Source organism: Rhincodon typus, chromosome 14 (genome assembly GCF_021869965.1).
Source record: "Rhincodon typus isolate 14 chromosome 14, sRhiTyp1.1, whole genome shotgun sequence".
In the NCBI taxonomy this organism is placed as follows: Eukaryota; Metazoa; Chordata; class Chondrichthyes; order Orectolobiformes; family Rhincodontidae; genus Rhincodon; species Rhincodon typus.
The window spans coordinates 24,874,113-24,893,055 of record NC_063345.1 but is presented as its reverse complement, the minus strand read 5'-3'; the positions used below and the strand labels follow the sequence as shown (position 1 = coordinate 24,893,055).

At 38.8% G+C, this 18,943-nt stretch overlaps 1 protein-coding gene across 2 annotated transcripts in view; it reads left to right on the top strand.

Annotated features, from left to right (window-relative positions):
• kdrl (kinase insert domain receptor like) overlaps positions 1 to 18,943 on the top strand; it is a 181,133-nt gene that overhangs the window by 56,721 nt on the left and 105,469 nt on the right. For both annotated transcript variants that reach the window (XM_048605338.1, XM_048605339.1), the window contains exon 4: positions 12,824 to 12,948. In XM_048605338.1, coding sequence (XP_048461295.1) covers positions 12,824 to 12,948 — 125 coding nt within the window. The remainder of the gene's footprint in view (positions 1 to 12,823; positions 12,949 to 18,943) is intronic.

The following is an 18,943-nucleotide window of genomic DNA, read 5'->3' as shown; positions in this document are numbered from 1 at the left end:
AATAGAAATACAGGATCATATTCAACAAAATGCAGCATGTGATACTGAGATGGAGGTATGCTGAGTTGAGTCAATGTGAGTACAGATTACTGAAAGGGAAGTGTTTGGTGCCCCTTTGTATTCTCTTCTGCTTGGGAAATAGATTCTGAAGGTTTCGGAAATGCTGGTCATTTGCAATTATTTCCTGATTCGCCTTTGTTTTTAAGTTCCTGATATATTGTGATGCATCAGTGCCAGGATCTTTGAAAACTGATCCGTGACTAAAAGGCTCCAAGAGAAGTGATATTCCACAATATCATTTAATTGTGCATTTGCTCACTGGAAATGAATCTTCATTTATCTTGATTTACTTTTGTAGAAGGCATTTAAGAATTAGGAGGGAAATTCAAAAATCACTTTGTAGCAATTGAAACACACTCCCAAAAGCAAACGGTTTACAAACATGAAAGAACCTTTTTGGGTTGATTTCACAAACAATTTGCACAGAACTAAACTGTTGATGACATAACCATACAAAACCAAATAATAAAATTGTCAAAATGCAAATTTCAGAGAACAAAGCCTTCGGGTCTGATTCTCTACCCTGTTTAGCAGCAACAAATTGCATTTATATAATGTCTTCACAGTAATAAAACATTCCAATGTGCTTCACAGTCTCACACAATGGTTTTACACAGTGACGCAAAGGAGATATGAGGATGGATTCAAAAAGAATGTTTTAAAAGAGTGTCTTAAAGAAGGAGATGGATGTACAGCGACAAAGAGGTTGAGTAGAAAGTTCTAGAGATTTGGGTCTGTGCAGCTGAAAGCACAGCCATCAACAATGGGGCTAGTTAAAATTAGGGATTTGAAGGTGGCCAGAATTGGAGCAACACAGACATTCCAAAGAATTGTTGAGCAGTAGAAGGTTACAGGGATAAGGAGGTAAGAGCATGAAGGGAGTTGAATGCAACTAAAAGAACTTTAAAATTAAAGCATGGCCAAACTGGTATCTGAGTTATAACTCACTCAGAGATAGCGAGAACTGCAGATGCTGGAGTCAGAGATAACACAGTGTGGAGCTGGAGGAGCACAGCAGGCCCGGCAGCATCAAAAGAGCAGGAAAGTTGACGTTTCGGATCGGAACCCTTCTTCAGAATTTTCTGAATCTACCTGGCCTGCTGTGTTCCTCCAGCTCCATTCTGTGTTGTCTGTGGCATCTGAGTTATACTCTGGAACAAAGACTCAAGCAAGCACGTTGTATCTGCAATGTAATTTCACCCTAAACACCAGGATCACAGCTTTGTTTTTCTGTTGTTTCTAATAGTTCATTCTAGAGTGACTTTGGGCAGTCTCTCCTGTAGTACTATCTGGTGGTCATAAGTCCACAACGTAAAACTGCAATGGTTAACTTGAAAATTGCATTCACAGAGTCTATGATAACTGGATTAGTAGCTAGCTTCACACTTATGCATTCAGAAATCTTCCTCTGAAAGAAAGAAGGTGTACCATGCATCTGATCATTCTATATCTAACTTGGACATGCTTGATGCTGATAAAGATTATCTAAAAGTGTCAGTGTTCATTTCCATTGTATTGGCCAGCAAAGAAAAGCAGAACCTCAATTTGTTTTAATAAACAATTGAATTTCTGGTAGTATTGTTCACTGTAGGTCAGGTAATAATACTGTTCAATAATTTCAGGAGATCAATGCCACGAAATGTGCAATATTAATGTGTTAATGTGTAATAGTGTTTAATTTGGGGCATTCCTTTCAATTACACATTATATTTACAGAATCACAGAATTGTTACAGTGCCTCTCTGAATGAGCAACTCACTTAGTGCCATTCTCCTGCCTTCTCTCCATAACATTGATTGTGCCTGCTTTTCAAGTAACAGTCTAATTCCCTCTTGAATGCCTTAAGTGAACCTACCTCCACCACGTTGTCAAGCACATTCCAAACACTAACCTCTCACTGCACCAAAAAACTTATTCTCATGTTACTTTTGCCTCTTTTGCCGATTACTTTAAATTTGTGTCCTCTTGTTTTTGATCCTTTCACAAGTGAGAACAGTTTCTCCCTACCTAATTTGTCCAGATTTTTCACAATATTAAGTGCCTGTAGCTGTATGCATCTCAATCTTTGTAAAGATGCATATGCTGCATTGTAAGTTAATTACTATCAAAGAGAGAAGTCCCAAAACAAGTAGGTGCTTCCAAACGTTTGATGGCAGTTCAGCAAAACCAACATGAAATTAATGCCCATCCTGCAGTTTAAAGCATTAGATACTTATCAAACTTGTAATGAATAAAATCTTGCTGACGTACAATGGATGCACTAAGCTTTTCTCTGGATGATTATTTGGGATCATTGTCAGCATGGATAGCAATCTAATAACATCAAGGTAGAATTATTTGCCATGCATGGTTCCAATACAAAGTATACTCAGTATCCAAAGACCTGAGCTTACTCTTAAAAACTCCCAAGAGGAATTCAAAATGATTTCAATGTGTTCACATTGTGAAACCATTTCATTCTATGCATGATGGGATTACTTATTTGATTTCACCCTTGCAGGATTAACGAGCGTTTTGCATCAAGTCTAAAGAAAAAATGTTATAGTTTATGATACATCTGTAGTGACCTTCACCATCTTTCTTTTAGAATAGTGAGCACCCAAATAATTTAGCACTGTACAGTTCTTGTAGATGTGAGGTGATGAAAAACAGGTTGGCAGTTTTAAAAAGAATCAAACACATTCCACAATGGACAGATTTATGTATGAAATACATGTGCTCAGTACAGACCCACAGAATTCCAAACACAGGAACAGCATAAAATAAGTCCAGTATGTCATGAATTGTCCGGCAGAAATGGAATGATACTGTTTCATCGGGAATATGATTTTGGTTTCTATATTTGTTAACTGTGCGTGAAGATGTCTCGGTTGTAGAAATAATGGAACTGCTATCATGAGACAAGTATTGGGCATTGGAAAAATCCCAAATGCCTTCACCATAACTCCTTAACAAGAAACTTTTCCAACTAGGAATGCATACCATAGGCTTGGTGAACTGTCCGACATTAATAGGTTCAGAGTGTATCAGCATTGACACTACACCTTCCATCAGAATGTGTACGAGCTACCAAATTAACTTTTTCTAGTCAACTATCAAATAAGGTGTCAAACAACAGTCACAAACTAACAGTAATTTATCAGCCCTAAATTTATTAGCTCTCACAGTTAGCAATAATTATTTTTAAACATTAAAAATGTAAATAATTAGTAGATATGATTAATTTATGAAAAAAGAGAAACACAAACCAATCATTAACAACTGGCTGATAATAACATTACAGTTGAAATTCATGTCAGAGATTAAAATGCATTTGTAAAGTACTTTAGAGTCACTTGGCTGAAAATTAACATTAGATGGCTGGTCCTAAATTACAAGAGCAATGACACTTCCAAAATAATTCATTAGTTGTAAAGTGCATTAAGACATCCAGTGTTGAAAAGAATTCTATAAATGCAAGTCATTTGTCTTCTTTTAGCCAACTGAATAAAGTCTATATGCTTGTAGTTAGCAAATTTCCAGGACTTGTGCAACCGCATTGTTTTGTGATATGAATGAACTGGTTGCTAACTGCTTCTGATGTTTCTGGTTTAAACCCGGTGTCTCTTAATCTCAAGGTGGGTGATAAAACTTGGTGATACAGTTTTAAATAGATCTTCTCTCTCTAAATCTTGTCTTCTCCAGCCTTTCACTCTCACTCTCATTATCTCTTACTCTTTCAAAAATGCACTTTTTAACACTATGCTTTCTCAAACAGACTGGACAACGACTGCCTAAATCTAGTAAAAACTGCAACAAGAACTAGAACTAATCTAAGAATTGCTAGCTGAGACTTTAGTGTTAACAAAGATATGTTGTATAGCTGTAATTTTCGAGGATTCTTCAGTTCGAGAGATCAGTCTGAAGGCTGCATGTTAAATAAGTTTGGCTTTTATAGTAAAAGCCAAAAGGATTGGGGATGCAGTTCTGATGAGGGGTCACCGGACCCGAAACGTTATCTCTGATTTTTTCTTCACAGATGCTGCCGGACCTGCTGAGCTTTTCCAGCAACTTCTGTTTTTGTTGGTTTTTATAGTATCAGTCAGCTCACAGAAGGCTACATCAGACTGATTGTTGATCTACAGTGGATTTGAAGGTAATGAGGAGCAGGCAGTAAAGTGGAGCTGAGGCCAAATCAGATTAGTCATGATCTTCTTCAATGATAGAATAGGCTCCTAGTGCCAAGTGGTCTGTTTCTAATCCTATTTCTAACATAAAATACCCTTATGTTACTGCAATTTTGTTGATAGCCTTCATGACCTCCAAGTCAAAATGTTTGATTTGATTCGATTTGATTTACTGTTGTCACATGTACCCAAGTACAGTGAAAAGTTTGTTTTGCATACAGTACAGGCAAATCATAACATACAAGGACATGCAGATCATAAGGTAATTGAACAGAGCAAAGTGTACAAAAACATTGCAATTGAAATTTGAGAGGTCCATTCGGCAGACTAATAATAGTAGGGAAGTAGCTGTTCTTGAACCTGCTGGTATGTGTGTTTAAGCTTTTGTATCTTCTGCCCGACAGAAGTGGTTGGAAGAGATTATAACCAGGATGGGAGGGATCTTTGATGACGTTGGCTGCTTTTCTGCAGTAACAAGAAGTATAGATGTAGTCGATGGATGGGAGGCTGGCCTGCGTATTGGTCTGGGCCGTGTCCATAACTTTCTGTAGTTTCTTACGATCCTGAGCAGAGCAGTTGCCGTACCAAGCTGTGATGCATCCAGATAAAATGCTTTCAATGGCCCATCTGTAAAAGTTGGTGAGGGTCTTTATGGACATGCCGAATTTCCTTAGCCTCCTGAGGATGAATAGGCATTGTTGTACCTTCTAGACCGTCGTATCTACATGGGTGGCCCAGGACAGATTGTTGGTTAATGTCATTCCCAGGAACTTGACGCTCTCGACCCTCTCCACCTCAGCTCTGTTGATGTCAATAGGGGTGCGTCCTCCTCCTTTCTTCCTGTAGTCGATGATCAACTCTTTAGTTTTGCTGACATTGAGGGACAGATTGTTATCTTCGCACCACAACACCAAGCATTCTATTTCCTTCCTGTATTCTGTCTCAACATAGTTTGATATCCGGCCTACAGCAGTGGTGTTGTCAGCAAACTCGTAGATGGTGTTCCGATGAAATTTGGGTGAAATTAAACATGGTAACTCACTCAGTTAGCTTCTAGTTTTGGTCTTTTCTTACAAAGAGGTCATGCATCCAAACATCTTTATTTTCTCCTTAACAATCAGAGTTTATGGTCTTGATTGTTTGTTTTGTATAACTGGGAAGGAATATAGTGTTTGCATAAATCATCATACTTAAATTGGCATTGATCCTTTATCAGTATTTTGAGGTCACAATTATGATAGTTTTTTGGGCATTTCTCCTACAAGTGGAAGGAGAATAATTTATTTTTTGTGGCACAGCTATTTGCTTTTGTTTGTAATCAGCCTGACACTCAGCAGGCTGAAGAATATGAATGTCCCAGAGTGGCAGGTTCAAATGTTAAATTAATGACAATTTGGTACAGTACAGAAAGAAAATGCAAGACTTGCATTTACATTGTACTTTTCACAACTTTAGCATATCCTAACATACTTTACTGCTGTAATGAAGAAAATGTAACTGACAATATGTTTGCTGAAGAAGGGTCTAGGCCCAAAACGTCAGCTTTCCTGCTCCTCTGATGCTGCTTGGCCTGCTGTGTTCATCCAGCTCTACACCTTGTTATCTCAGCTTCTCCAGCATCTGCAGTTCCTACTATCTCTCACAAACAGTATTGTTTTAATGACCACATAATCTGTTTCCTAGGTGATGATTGAGGATAAGTACTGGCCAAGACACAGGAGATAGCTCTCCCCTGCTCTTCTTCTAAATAGTGCCAGGAGACCTTTAAAATCCAATTGAGGAGGCAGAGAAAGCCTCAGTTTAACACCTCAACTGAAGGAAGGTACCTCCGACAGTGCAGTATTCCCTTATTATTACTGCTATGCCAACTTCGATTTTGTGGTCATGACCTGGAGTACAACTGTGAACCAGGACTCTCCGACCTCAGTAAGAGCAGGATTTAGATAGACCATTTCAGAAAGGCTGTTCTTTATCAGTAGACAGAGAAAATAATCATCCCATCAGACTGTGGTACATTTGAAAGATTTGAAAAGCAATTGCAGTTCAAGAACAAGAACTATATATTTCAAAGCAAGAAAAAACATTGGGGACACACAATTGAATGCTAATATATTATTAAAATGTGCCATATCTTGACCCAACCTTTGTTGTTATATGTCCATAAGATATAGGCACAGAAGTTGGCATTCTGCCCATGAAGCCTGTTCCGCCATGGAATGAGATCTTGCCTGTTCTGATAATCCTCAATTATATTTTCCTGCCTCTTCCTTGTAGCCCTTGATTCCCTTATTGATTAAGAATCAGTCTAGCTCTACCTTCAATATATTTGATGACCCAGCCTCAACAGATCTCTGCAGCAAATAATTCCACAGATTCACTATCCTCAGAGAAGGAATTCATCTCATTTCTGTCTTAAATGGACGAACCCTTACCCCATGGTCAATTCTATTCAGTTATGTGGGCTTTCTTTTACCATATATAACCAAGTGTAAAATGTCAGCACAACATGGAATTCCTGACCATCAGAATAGGTTCTAAATAAGCTAGTTTATATTCATCGTGTTTCAGGCATAATTTGAGCATACTAAGTAACTGTAGTAAGCTGATTGTTGTGATACACTGTGATTATCCTGCCAAATTTCTCTAGAGGGAAGTGACTGTATTATAGCCATGTTTGCGGATGGCACAAAAATCGATGGAAAAGCAAATGATGAATGTAACACAAAGAGGCTGCAGGGGGATATAAGCATATTTAGCGAGTGTTCAAAAACTTGACATTGTACATAATGTGATGAGATAGAAGGAAGAACAGAGGAGCTGAATATTATGCAAGTTGGGAAAGACTGCAGAAATCTGAGAGATTTGGGAGTCCTTATGCATAAATCAGAAAAAATAGCATTCATGTTCAGCAGGTAACAGGGAAGACAAGTGGAATATTGGCCTATATTTCAAAGGGAATGCAGTATAAAAATAGGGAAGTCTTGTTAAAACTAACTAATACAAGGACATAGTTAGCCCACAGATAGTGTCCTGTCAACAGTTTTGGTCCCCTTATGTAAGGAAAGATTGAAATTGAAGGCAGTCTGGAGAAGGTTCATTAGGATGATCTCAGGCATGGAAGGATTTTCTTATAAGGAGATGTTGAGTAGGTTGGACTTGTACCCATTGGAGTTTAGAAGAATGAAAGGTGACCTTATTGAATCAAACAACATTCTTAGGGAGATTGACAGGGTCAACGCTAAGAGGTTGTCTCCCCTTGTGAGACAGTCCAGGACCAGACAGCATCAACTCAGACTAAAGGGAAATCAATTTAAAATAGATCACAAAGAATTTCTTTGATCAGAAGTTAGTGAATCTGTGGAATTCTTGCCACAGAAAGCGTAGAGGTGTAGATATTGTGTCATTAAATATATTTAGGGCTGCGATAAATTTTTAATCAGTAAGGGAATCAAGAGTATGGAGAAAAGGCAGGAAAGTGGAGTTGAAGATTATCAGATCAGCCATAATCTTATAGAATGGCAGAGCAGACATGATGCGCCAAATGGCCTGCTTCTGCTTTTCTGTCATGTGCCATACAACAATGCAAGTTGAACCGAAAATGATATGAAGCAATTACATTACACTTGATTTATCTGTTCTGCTGAAAATTGTATGTCACAAATTTTATTCTTGCTCCTATGGAGCAGGATTGCACAGAAATGAGAATGTCTACAATACAAATCAAAAAGAAATATTATATCAATTTTCTCACTGGGAAAACAGCACCTTTTGTATTGTAATATGTTTTATGGAAGGGCCATTCTGGTGCAGTAATGGTATATCTACCTCTGAGCCAGAAGGCCCAGATTGAAGTTCCACCTGCAGTTTGTCATTATACATCTTATCAGGTTGATTAACAACATTTATATCTCAAGACACTTTACAGAAGCATTGAGAAAAATTTTACATGAAAATCGTTCATAACTATGAGGACCCATGAAAATTGGATCATTTCAGGTATTATAGAGAAATGGAAAGAAAAATGAAATGCAAATAAAGAAACAAACAATATTAAGCTATGCTTTTTGATGATATTTTACTTTGCAAGAGTTGTCGTGAAAACTCTGGTACTTCGTCAGGATTATGGATAATGAAAAAGTGGGATGTGAGTGCTTTGTTGAAAGAGAATAGAAAGTATGTCATGATTTTGTCAACTCAGCATGATTATATTCAAACAATTATTCCTCCTTCCCTTTCTACCACCGACCTATCTCAGCACCATACATTTTGTAACTTTAGAAATTTAAGAAGCGTTGAAGATTCTCCTAGTTATGGTCCCACACAGGTTTAGACATTCTAAAAGTGTTAGAGTATGGAAAAGAAAATCTGTATCCCAAAATGGGTCACTATTTTGTAACCACATAATGATGCATCGCCCCATCAATAAATTCAGTGCAGTCTTGGGCAGGCTAGAAAATAAATAAACAAATTAATGCATTGTTGAAAAAATCTAGTTCATGGTTCATACGTTTTAAAATGTAAATTTTACTAAATGTAGAGAAAATACTAACTTCAAGTCAGTTTGGTTTTCATGAGGGAATAACATGAGAAAGGTTTGCTCTCACTTGCAGCTTGCAGAAAAAGTCTGCAGTGATCCTCATAGAGCCTTGCGACAGAAAGCAATGAGAAGAGTGAGCTTAGAAAGCTGTGAGAAAGAAGTTTGGTATTTACTGTCAACCTGAACAAGGAATGGAGGCATTCAGAGTTGCCACCTTTTCTTTTCAGATCTTGCGTGTCCTATAGTCAAAAAAACCTTAATAAAATCTTACCTTAGAGGATTGCTGAAACACTGAGGAGAATTGATGTGAATTCCAGGCGTACTTTGGGTTTGTCCCAGGAAAGTTGAATGAACTTTCAAGATTTCATGTGATACTCTTGTGGTACTTCGGGTGGGGGAGTAGTTAAAAAGCAGAACTAGGTTTCTAGTATATGCCTTTATAAGCTGCAGTATTAAGTTAAGCTTGCTCTGTACAATTTCTCCTTATATATAATAAAGTTTGTTTTTGTTTCAAAAAGTTGAAACCTTGAGGCGTGATTCCATAAGTTAATTGCTAAATGCTTGGATTTCTTTTTTGAATGTTAGCAGGCCCTTGCAAAATCATAACAGTATGCAACTTTCTTCATGCCTGTTTTTGATTAAGCATAAGAGAACAGCTCTTTCTATATCTAATATTCTGTTAAAAAATTTAAATTCTCCAAACAAGAGCAAATTCTCAAAATCGTTAAAAGTGCCAATGGCTTTTCTGTGAAATAAATTGTATGCCACTGAAATCATCGAACATCAGGGTATATTCAGCTATAAACTACTTCAGTTTTCTCTGGAATTAACTTATGTGTAAGTGGCTTCGCTTGAAATAACTATCAACAATCAACCACGGCTTTTAAGGGGGAAGAAAGTATTCTTTCTACCACTGTCACCAGTCAAATTGGAATACACACACATTTGCTAACCTCACTAACTTTTCCATAAAAAAATTTTTCAATCACAGTTCTGGCAAATACCTCACATGTGGATGTTTAGATTGAGTAAAATCATTAATGGCCAATTGCATTTTTGTGTTGGTGAAGAAACATTTTTTTGTTAATGTCATGTTTGACTTCGCGGTGTAATCCATGAATTTCCATGCTTGAAAACAAAGAGGATCATGAAGATATTCTAGGGAGAGAACCTTTGGTTTACTCACCTTTATTCTACCAAACTGCAGCTCTGCCAATGATTGAGGGGACTACCCATGCCTGTATAGTACATAGATTGTTACAGAACTGTGCCATCTCGTGTCAGGAGACCAGAGCCAAATTCCACAGCATGAATGACATTTCCAGGGGCAGCCAAACCTCAATTGTCTGCTTCCTTTCAACATAGCTACAGATATGTCAAGCAAATGACTGATGCATTGCTCAATAGAATCAGTACTTACAACTCCCTTCCCACCAATATAAACTGTACTGTAGCATGACACAGCTGCTCACACTGCTGCATTTCAAGAAATGCAGAAACAATCACCGAATCCAAGTACCTATTCATGTAGCTATCCTGAAATTTTTCCCATGTCAGTCACTCAACTTGGTGCAATCATGTGCTGTAGAATTGGTTGCATCAAGTACCATTAGGATTTCAGTGCAACAACTGTTCCAAACGATTCAAAATGAAATTTGTATTCTATATTTGCATGCTTCTACACAGCATTGAGCTGAGATCATGCTGCCCAAACCCCATTCACCAAGAGCTATTACAGCCTGAAAAAAGAGTGCAAGTTATGTCCACTATGCTCATACTTTGATTGGATGCTTAATTGGTATCTGCTGACTAGCAGTCTATTTGCATCTGTGCTTGGGTCTTTCACATTCACAGATTTCTTACTACATATTCTAAGTGATTCTTCTCCATAAAGGATCTTTTAAATATCAATAAGGACTCCCCTTATTTATTTCACTTCAAGCACCAACAACTCAAAGACATCATTTGAAAGTATTTTCCATTCCTGAGAAAAAAACAAATCTTCCTCTCAGTTCATATACAATGGAATTTATTTCTCAGTGTTTATTGATTTGGATTTCAGAATAATTCCTTTATTACTTAATTGTATTTACTAAGAAGAAAAATCTTGGCTATGATTTTTAATATAACTGCCTTTGCAGCTTTCTGCTTCAGAATATGATCCATTGGGAAGCCAATGGCCTAGTAGTATTATTGTTAAACTGTTAATCCAAAGACCAAAGTAATGTTCTGGGGACCTGGGTTCAAATCTCACCATGGGCAGATGATGGTATTTGAATGTAATTTAAAAATCTGGAATTATGAGTCTAAATGAAATCCATAAATCCAAAGCCAATTGTCAGAAAAACCCGTCTGGTTCGCCAATATCCTTTTAGGGAAGGAGAGTACATCCTTATCTGGTCTGGCCTACATGTGACTCCAGACCCACAGCAATGGGGTTCAATCTTACTGCCTTTTGGGCAATTAGGGATGGGCAATAAATGCTGGCCTAACCAGTGATGCCCTCATTCTGTGAATTAATAAAAAGAAACTGTCATTCTAGCAATTTCAGACTTGTACAAATATTGATTTTCAATGCAAATGGTTGATGTTAATTCCAGACTCTGAGCACAAAAAGTGCATTCAAAGTAAATACAAGTGGGATATAGGGCTATAATACTATACATCTCTCCTTTGATTTATATTCCCTGATAGCACAATTCACTTTTGGGAACACAGGATTACATGGTTTAAAGTAATTTTGAGAATCAGAACATTCAACATTGTTAAAATACTGAATGGCTTTGTTTGCTGTGAATCCATGTGATCTATTATATTTAATGTTGGTAACATTTTGCATTCACTTTCCTTGTTTGTGCACTTCCTATCAAACTCTATGCATGATCGCTCAACCACAATTTCACTTTTGAATTCAAAGCTATAATTTTATGAACACATTCACTGTGGAAAGAAGAAAAAGAAATGCAATGGGCAGTTTAAATTACCATCAATAACGAAGGAATAGATTGGAATATCTAACTTTTCCATTCTTGTGTTGATTAAATTAACCAGACTTACTTGGGATTGGTAAAAGACAGAACCTACTTTAAAATCTCAGAAACGTTTGCTTAACTGATGAACTGATGACTTGTAGTTACAACTATTGACACACCCTCACTCTAAAATGCTGCTGCCTGGACTCCACCCCCCCACCCCAGTTACTGCTCACGTGGTGTTATCCTGGTCCTTGGCCAATTAGAATATTTTTTTTGTAAAGCTCTAATCAGTAGTAGTGTGAACAACCTTGAAAAGTAGATGAGGTCAAGTCTAGGTACTGTTTGTTCCTGCTCTATGAGCTTATGTAGCAGAGCTTCTCAAGGGAGTGCAGCAAAGGTTTACCAGGTTGATTTCGGGGATGGCGGGTCTGACATCAAGTTGGGATTGTTTTCGCTAGAGATGAGACAAATGAAGCGGGATCTCATAGAGACTTATAAAATTCTAACAGGAGTGGACAGGGTAGATGCAGGGAGGATGTTCCCAATGGTGGGTGTGTCCAGAACCAAGGGTCATAATATTAGGATTCGGGGTAGACGATTTAGGACGGAGGTGAGAAGACATTTTTTCACCAAAAGAGTGGTGAGCCTGTGGAGTTCATTAACACAGGAAGTAGTTGATGCCAAAACATTGAATGTATTCAGGAGGCAACTAGATATAGCACTTGAATGGGCGAATGGGGTCAAAGATTATGGGGAGAAAGCAGGATTAGGCTATTGACTTGAATGATCAGCCATGATCATGAAGAATGTTGGAGCCGGCTCAAAGGGCTGAATGGCCTCCTACTACTCCTATGTTTCTATGATAATTCACTTACGTGATTACAGAGATCAAGGTGGAATTTTAAAAGCTTCAAAGGAGATTCGGCATTTAAAAGGTTGAAAGTTTCTTTCAAAAACTAATGGCAATCTTAACCAATCTTGCATTGAACTGTTTTAAGGAACATCTGTTATTTTAAAATGTTATAAATTAGTACCTCACAAAACCTTACAGTGTGTTTTGTCCATGTGCTTTTTCTCAATAAAAGATCATCAGAGTCCATTCGTAGAACCTCATACAGAACGGCCCGAAGTGATAAAGTTCAATGGAAGCAGTGAGATTGTGATTCCATGCCGTGTTACAGAACCAAACCTACACGTCACCCTGCTGATGGTAAGACACAAAGAAAAAAAATTTGTAACTACTTCAACAGATCCGCATACAAACAAGTTATATAATGTGAAAATGCCCTTCCAAGAAATGTTATGTACAAGCAGAAAAGGTTGGAAAATAAGTCAACAGCATTTTTAAAAAGATTAAAGAATAAAAATGGTTTGGGTGTGGACTATATCATTATCTGCCATTCCTCTTTTCAAATCCAGACTGTGTAATTTGGATATTTTCTGATTTTATTGCAGATTTCTAACATTAACTGTTTTTCACCATAAATGTTGTTTATTTTGCATCAAGAGTTTTGAGAATTCTGTTTCGTGATTGCCCTCAAGTTGTTATCCACAGGAGTATAACAACCTCTTTGAAATTGTAACATTCTGATAACATGTTCCTAAAAACCCCTGAGAAACACAAAAGTTTCATGGTTCAACTCTTAGTCTGTAATAATTTAATGGATCTCAGACTTGGCAACAACAGTGGGACAATAAAACAGGCATGCCACCTCTTCTGAGTCTGGCAAGAGTCTGGCATTAAGTTGTCATGCATGCATACATTAATGATGTCTAAGATTTTTCTTGATTCAACTGTCCAAGGGGTGGGAGAACGCAAGATGCTGGGCAGGCACCACCATTCATTGTAATAGTAAATACTTATATTGAATATTGGGTCCTGAGGTATTACTGGAGAACATTCACTAGCACAATGAATGGTGGGATTGTGGAATCTATAGATGTGAAGCTGGAAAAGCACAGCAGGTCAGACAGCATCCGAGGAGCAGGTAAGTCAACGTTTTAGGCCGAAACCCTTCATCAGGACTGGGGAGGAGGAGGGAGCCCAGAAATCAATAGAGGGAGAGGGGTGGAGCCAGGAGAAAGGGTAGGAGGGATGGTAATAGGTGGATGCAGGTAGAGGGTTATTGTGATTGGTCCGTTGGAGGAGTGGATTGGATAAGTGAGTGGGAAGATGGACAGGTTAGATCAAGTAGCAGTCGGAGGGCTGGTCATGGGATAAGACTGGGGGTGGAGGGATATTGAAGCTGGTGAATTCAATGTTAAAGCCATTAGGCTGTAAGCTTCCAAGGTGAAATATCAGGTGTTGTTCCTCCAGTTTACGTTTGGCCTCACTCTGACAGTGGAGGAGGCCAAGGGTGGATATGTCATCAGAGGAGTGGGAGGGGAAATTAAAATGGATGGCAACTGGAACGTTGGGTTGGTTGTTGAGTGCAGAGCGCAGATGCTCCGTGAACCGGTCCCTGAGCCTACGTTTGGTCTCCCTGATATAAAGAAGACCACATCAGAAGCAACTGGTGTAATAAATAAAGTTGGATGAAGTGCAGGTGAATCTCTGCTGGATCTGGAAGGATTATTTGGGGCCTTGGATGGAGGTGAGTGGGGGGAGGCGTAGGTGCAGGTGTTGCGCCTCTTGCGGTTGCAGGGGAAGGTACTGGCTGTGGAGGAAGAATCGGTGGGGAGTATCGAGCTGACGAGGGAGTCACGGAATGAATGATCCCTGTGGAAAGTGAACAGAGGTGGGGAGGGGAATACCTTTTTGGTGGTGAGTTCTGATTGTAGGTGGCGGAAATGTCGGAGGATGATGCATTGGATCCAGAGGCTGGTGGGGTGGTATGTGAAGACTAAGGGGACTCTATCCTTATTGCTGCTGGGGGGAGCAGGTTTGAGGGCAGAAGTGCAGGAAATGGAGGAGATGCGGTTGAAGGTATTCTTAATTACAGACAAGGGGAAATTACGGTCCCTAAAGTAGGAGGATATCTGGAATGTCCTGGAGTAAAATGCCTCATTGTGGGAGCAGAGGCAGCAGAGATGGAGGAATTGGGAATATGGAAAAGCATTTTGGCAAGACGCTGGGTGAGAGGAAGTGCAGTCAAGGCAGTTGTGGGAGTCAGTGGGTTTGAAATTGATATCGGTAGTGAGTCAGTTTCTGGAGATGGAGACGAAGAGGTCCAGGAAGGGGAGGGAGGTGTCAGAAATAGTCCAACTGAATTTGAGGGCGCAGTGGAAGGTGTTGGCGAAGTTGACGAACAGCCTCGTGCTCCCGTGAGGAGCTCGAGCAGTACTGATGCAGTCATCAGAAAGCAGGATGATACCCGTGTAGTTGCAGAAGAAGGACTGTGCCACAAATCCTACAAAGAGGCTGGCACAGTTCTGGCCCTTGCGGGTGCCCATGGCCACCCCTTTGGTTTCTAGGAAGTGGGAGAAATCAAAGAAGCTGTTGAGAGTGAGGACCAGTTCAGCCAAGCGAATGGTGGGATACTCCTGCTTCCATGGCTGTATTTTCATAATCTAATTCTGTGGCAAGAGAAAGTACCTACAAATCCAACAGCCCAGTAAGTTGTGAAGGAATTAGGTAAAATAATAAGAAAAAGGGAAGCAGCAGGTACAAGGACAAAGGAATAAAACTGAATAGTCAGAAGAAGAAATGCATTGACATCATATGGGCATCCTCTTTGGTCCATATCTCAGATATGGTCTGACAATATTGGACAAAGTTTTATCACAGGCACACAGCTAATAACACTTAGAATTGATCTAATAATCGAAAATTTTGGTTACAATTAGCCTCAATTCCCTTGACTAGAGGAGGGAACAACTAATACTCAATCACCCCAACTGGATAATGTGGGTGTGAACATGACTGGACTTCATTGTAATGCCTTGTATAGCTAAGAAGCTTTGTAACACTCACCATGTAAGCTTATGTAAAATGTTGTGGTGGACTGAATATGCTCATGATAAAATACTATGATATACCATTGTCACTGGAGAAGACGAAATGCAAACAAAGAAAAGAAATTACAATACAATGCAAACTTTACATTAGATCTGATTTTATGCATTGATTATGCAAATAAATTAGTTGTGAATTCTGATTAATTGAAAGTATTGGAATGTACAAAGCTGGAAAAGATTGTTGTAGTCCCACAGCTACGTGAACATTTGAAAAATGAGGCGCACTGCAGTATCTGTCATACTGTTCAATCCTTTATTGCTCAATCCCTTACTCTGCCAAATTTCTCTCAAGTTCCTTCTTAACTTTGCCAACATTCTTCACATCCAATGCCTTCTGAGAGACACAAGCTGTTCCATGTATTCACCAACCTCTGACTGTAACAATGAATTTTAAGCATTGTTCACTTCCCCATTTCTGAACCTGAATTCAAACTTCCTATCAGGTTTCTGAGTACAGATAGCATAGCTTTCAAGCTACCTATAACCCTCTACAATTTTGAATATACTGATAAAGATCACTTTAACATGTTTCTCTCTAGATTGGTATTTTTTCATTTCTGTACGCTCTTTTCAAGGCTAATTCAAAATATCAATGCAGATGTCTCTCAGTGTATTCTCCCCAGTTATCACATCATTTCAAAAGAATATAGTGATCAGCATAACACTTCAAGTAACCTTAGTCTAGTATTTGATGAGGCATCTTTTGTTTGAAACATTAATTTTAAATCTCATCTACACGTGCTGACAAATAAAATTTTATGGCAACATTTCCTACTTAACACCCTGCCCTTAACCAAGACCATCAAAACTAATTAACTGCTATTTGTAGTTTCTTATGTGTTCATCGGCTGTTCTATTTACCTACAAATGAAAGCAGTTACATTTCTGAATATAATCTGTTTGCTTTCATGCATGCTGTTGTCCTCAGAAACTGAAAGGTGCTGTATAAATGCAAGTCTTTATTTGTTTGCAATCTTTATTACTTCTACACCCAGCGTAACATTTTCAGTGAGCTATTAGGGGAGGCAAAGGCCTAGTGGAATTATCCCTCGGCTATTAATCCAGAGACGCAGGTAATGTCCTGGGCACTTGGGTTTGAGTCCTGCCATGGCAGATGGTGGAATTTGAATTCAACAAAAACAACTGGAATTAAGAGTCTAATGATGACCATGAAACAGTTATTGATGGTCAAGAAAAACCCATCTGCTTCACTTACTGTCCTATAGGGAAGGAAATTTGCCAAGCATACCTGGCCTACATATGATTCCAAACCCACAGCAATGTGGTTGACTCGCAGCTGCTCTCTGGGCAATTAGGGATGGGCAATAAGTATTGACCTGGCCAGTGACATCCAGGTCCCACCAATGAATTAAAAAAAACCCTATAGATCAGATCCTACTTTCAGTCCATACTCTCATTCTTTCACCTCTATCCACATTAAATAAAACTTTCCATTTGTCAATGAAAGCTCTTAATCTGTCACTGTGAAAAATGATGTCACAAGGACTGATCCCTCTTTTTCTTGAGAAGCAGTTTTCTCTAATGCAGCCACTTCAGAAGTTTCCCCATTGGGTCAACAACATTCATTAAAATTTATAACGTACTGCATTCCCATTCCTACACACCTCACAAGATTTTGCAGACCTGAATCCATCTCGACTGATTGTTCCCCCACTCCCTGCACAACAAGACATACCGACCTCTTATTATTCCATATTCCTGTAGGTAATTCATCATTCCCCCAGCCAGGACTCCTTATGCTACATGTATCAGCTTCAACTCACTATCTTCCCCAGGGCAATCTTTATGGATCATTCAACTTATTGCAATGTTTCCACACCATTCCTCTTTCAAATCATTCCCTAACAATACCCCACCATCCTGCAACTGATTTAATTAGCAACTACACTACATTAATTACCCTATTGCAATCCATGCAGGATTGGTGCCTTCTCATTTAATGGCTTCAGCAATCCCATCATACCTAGTTAATAATTCCTAGCATTTTTAACATTTCCTATTTTTTTTTTTCTTTCTGGCATTGTTACATGTTTAAATACAATTTATTTAGCATATCTTCAAGTTTCAAACATGTAATCTTACGCAAATGTTCATTACATCTGAATAGGGCTTCAAATATTTATGGATATTGGGAGATAGTTACAGCAGAAACTTACTACAATTCCAGCCAAAGAACAGTATTGATGACATAAGTGTCCATGAGGTGGAATGGCTCAGTCTTCTGACCTATACAGAAAACGATGGAAATTATTTCTAAACATGATTAATATGTATCTTGGTATTTGTTCTTAAACCACTGTCATTATTTTCTACCTCTTCTGTGACAGCTTGTATCTGAGTAATTGATACATTTGAGCTGGTTCCCAGGTCCCACTGTCTGAATGCTGCAGAGACAAGCTGTCTGCTTCCTGCTTTGCAAGAGGAAGCGATGGGAGAGTTTTGTAGTCCCATTTACAAACATCCTCCATAAAGCCTTAAAGTTTTACGAACTTCTATTCCAGGAAAGCAGGAAAACGTGTTTACATTCTGCTGACCTTTTCCTTTTGTGAATATTTCCCAAAATATTCACAAGTAATGCCAATAGTGTTTGTCTGGTTCCTATTCAGCATTGTAAATCACACCAATAAGCAGTGTCAGATATAATTGTCCATCTTTGTAGGTTAGCTGATGCCAGCTTGCATAAGAATTGGCCCCAACCAGAACCAGGCAAGATGCATTTTTGTCATCTACTGTTGACCATTACAAAGTGATTTCTGCTGTAAATTACTTCAATGGGTACAATGGATGAGGATATGATGATACTATAATGCAGTGTCAGTACCCTGCACCACAACACACACACACACACACACACACACACACACACACACACCTGGAATTAAGAATCTAATGATGACCATAAATCCATCGTTGATTGTTGTAAAAACCTATCTGGTTTACTAATATCCTTTAGGGAAGGAAACTACCATCCTTGCTTGGTCTGGCCTTTGCCTGTGACTCCAGACCCACAGCAATGTGGTTGACTCTCAACTGTGCTCTGGGAAATTTGGGCAATTAGCAGTAGAGAATAAATGCTGGCCTACCTGGGCATCCCACATCTCATGAATGAATATAAAAACACACACACGGACCTAATACTCAACATTTTGATTCACCTATGAAGAGCCATGATTTGATTGAGGTCCAGAGGTCTATTTCCGCTCATGAGCCCCAAGCCTGGAATGACT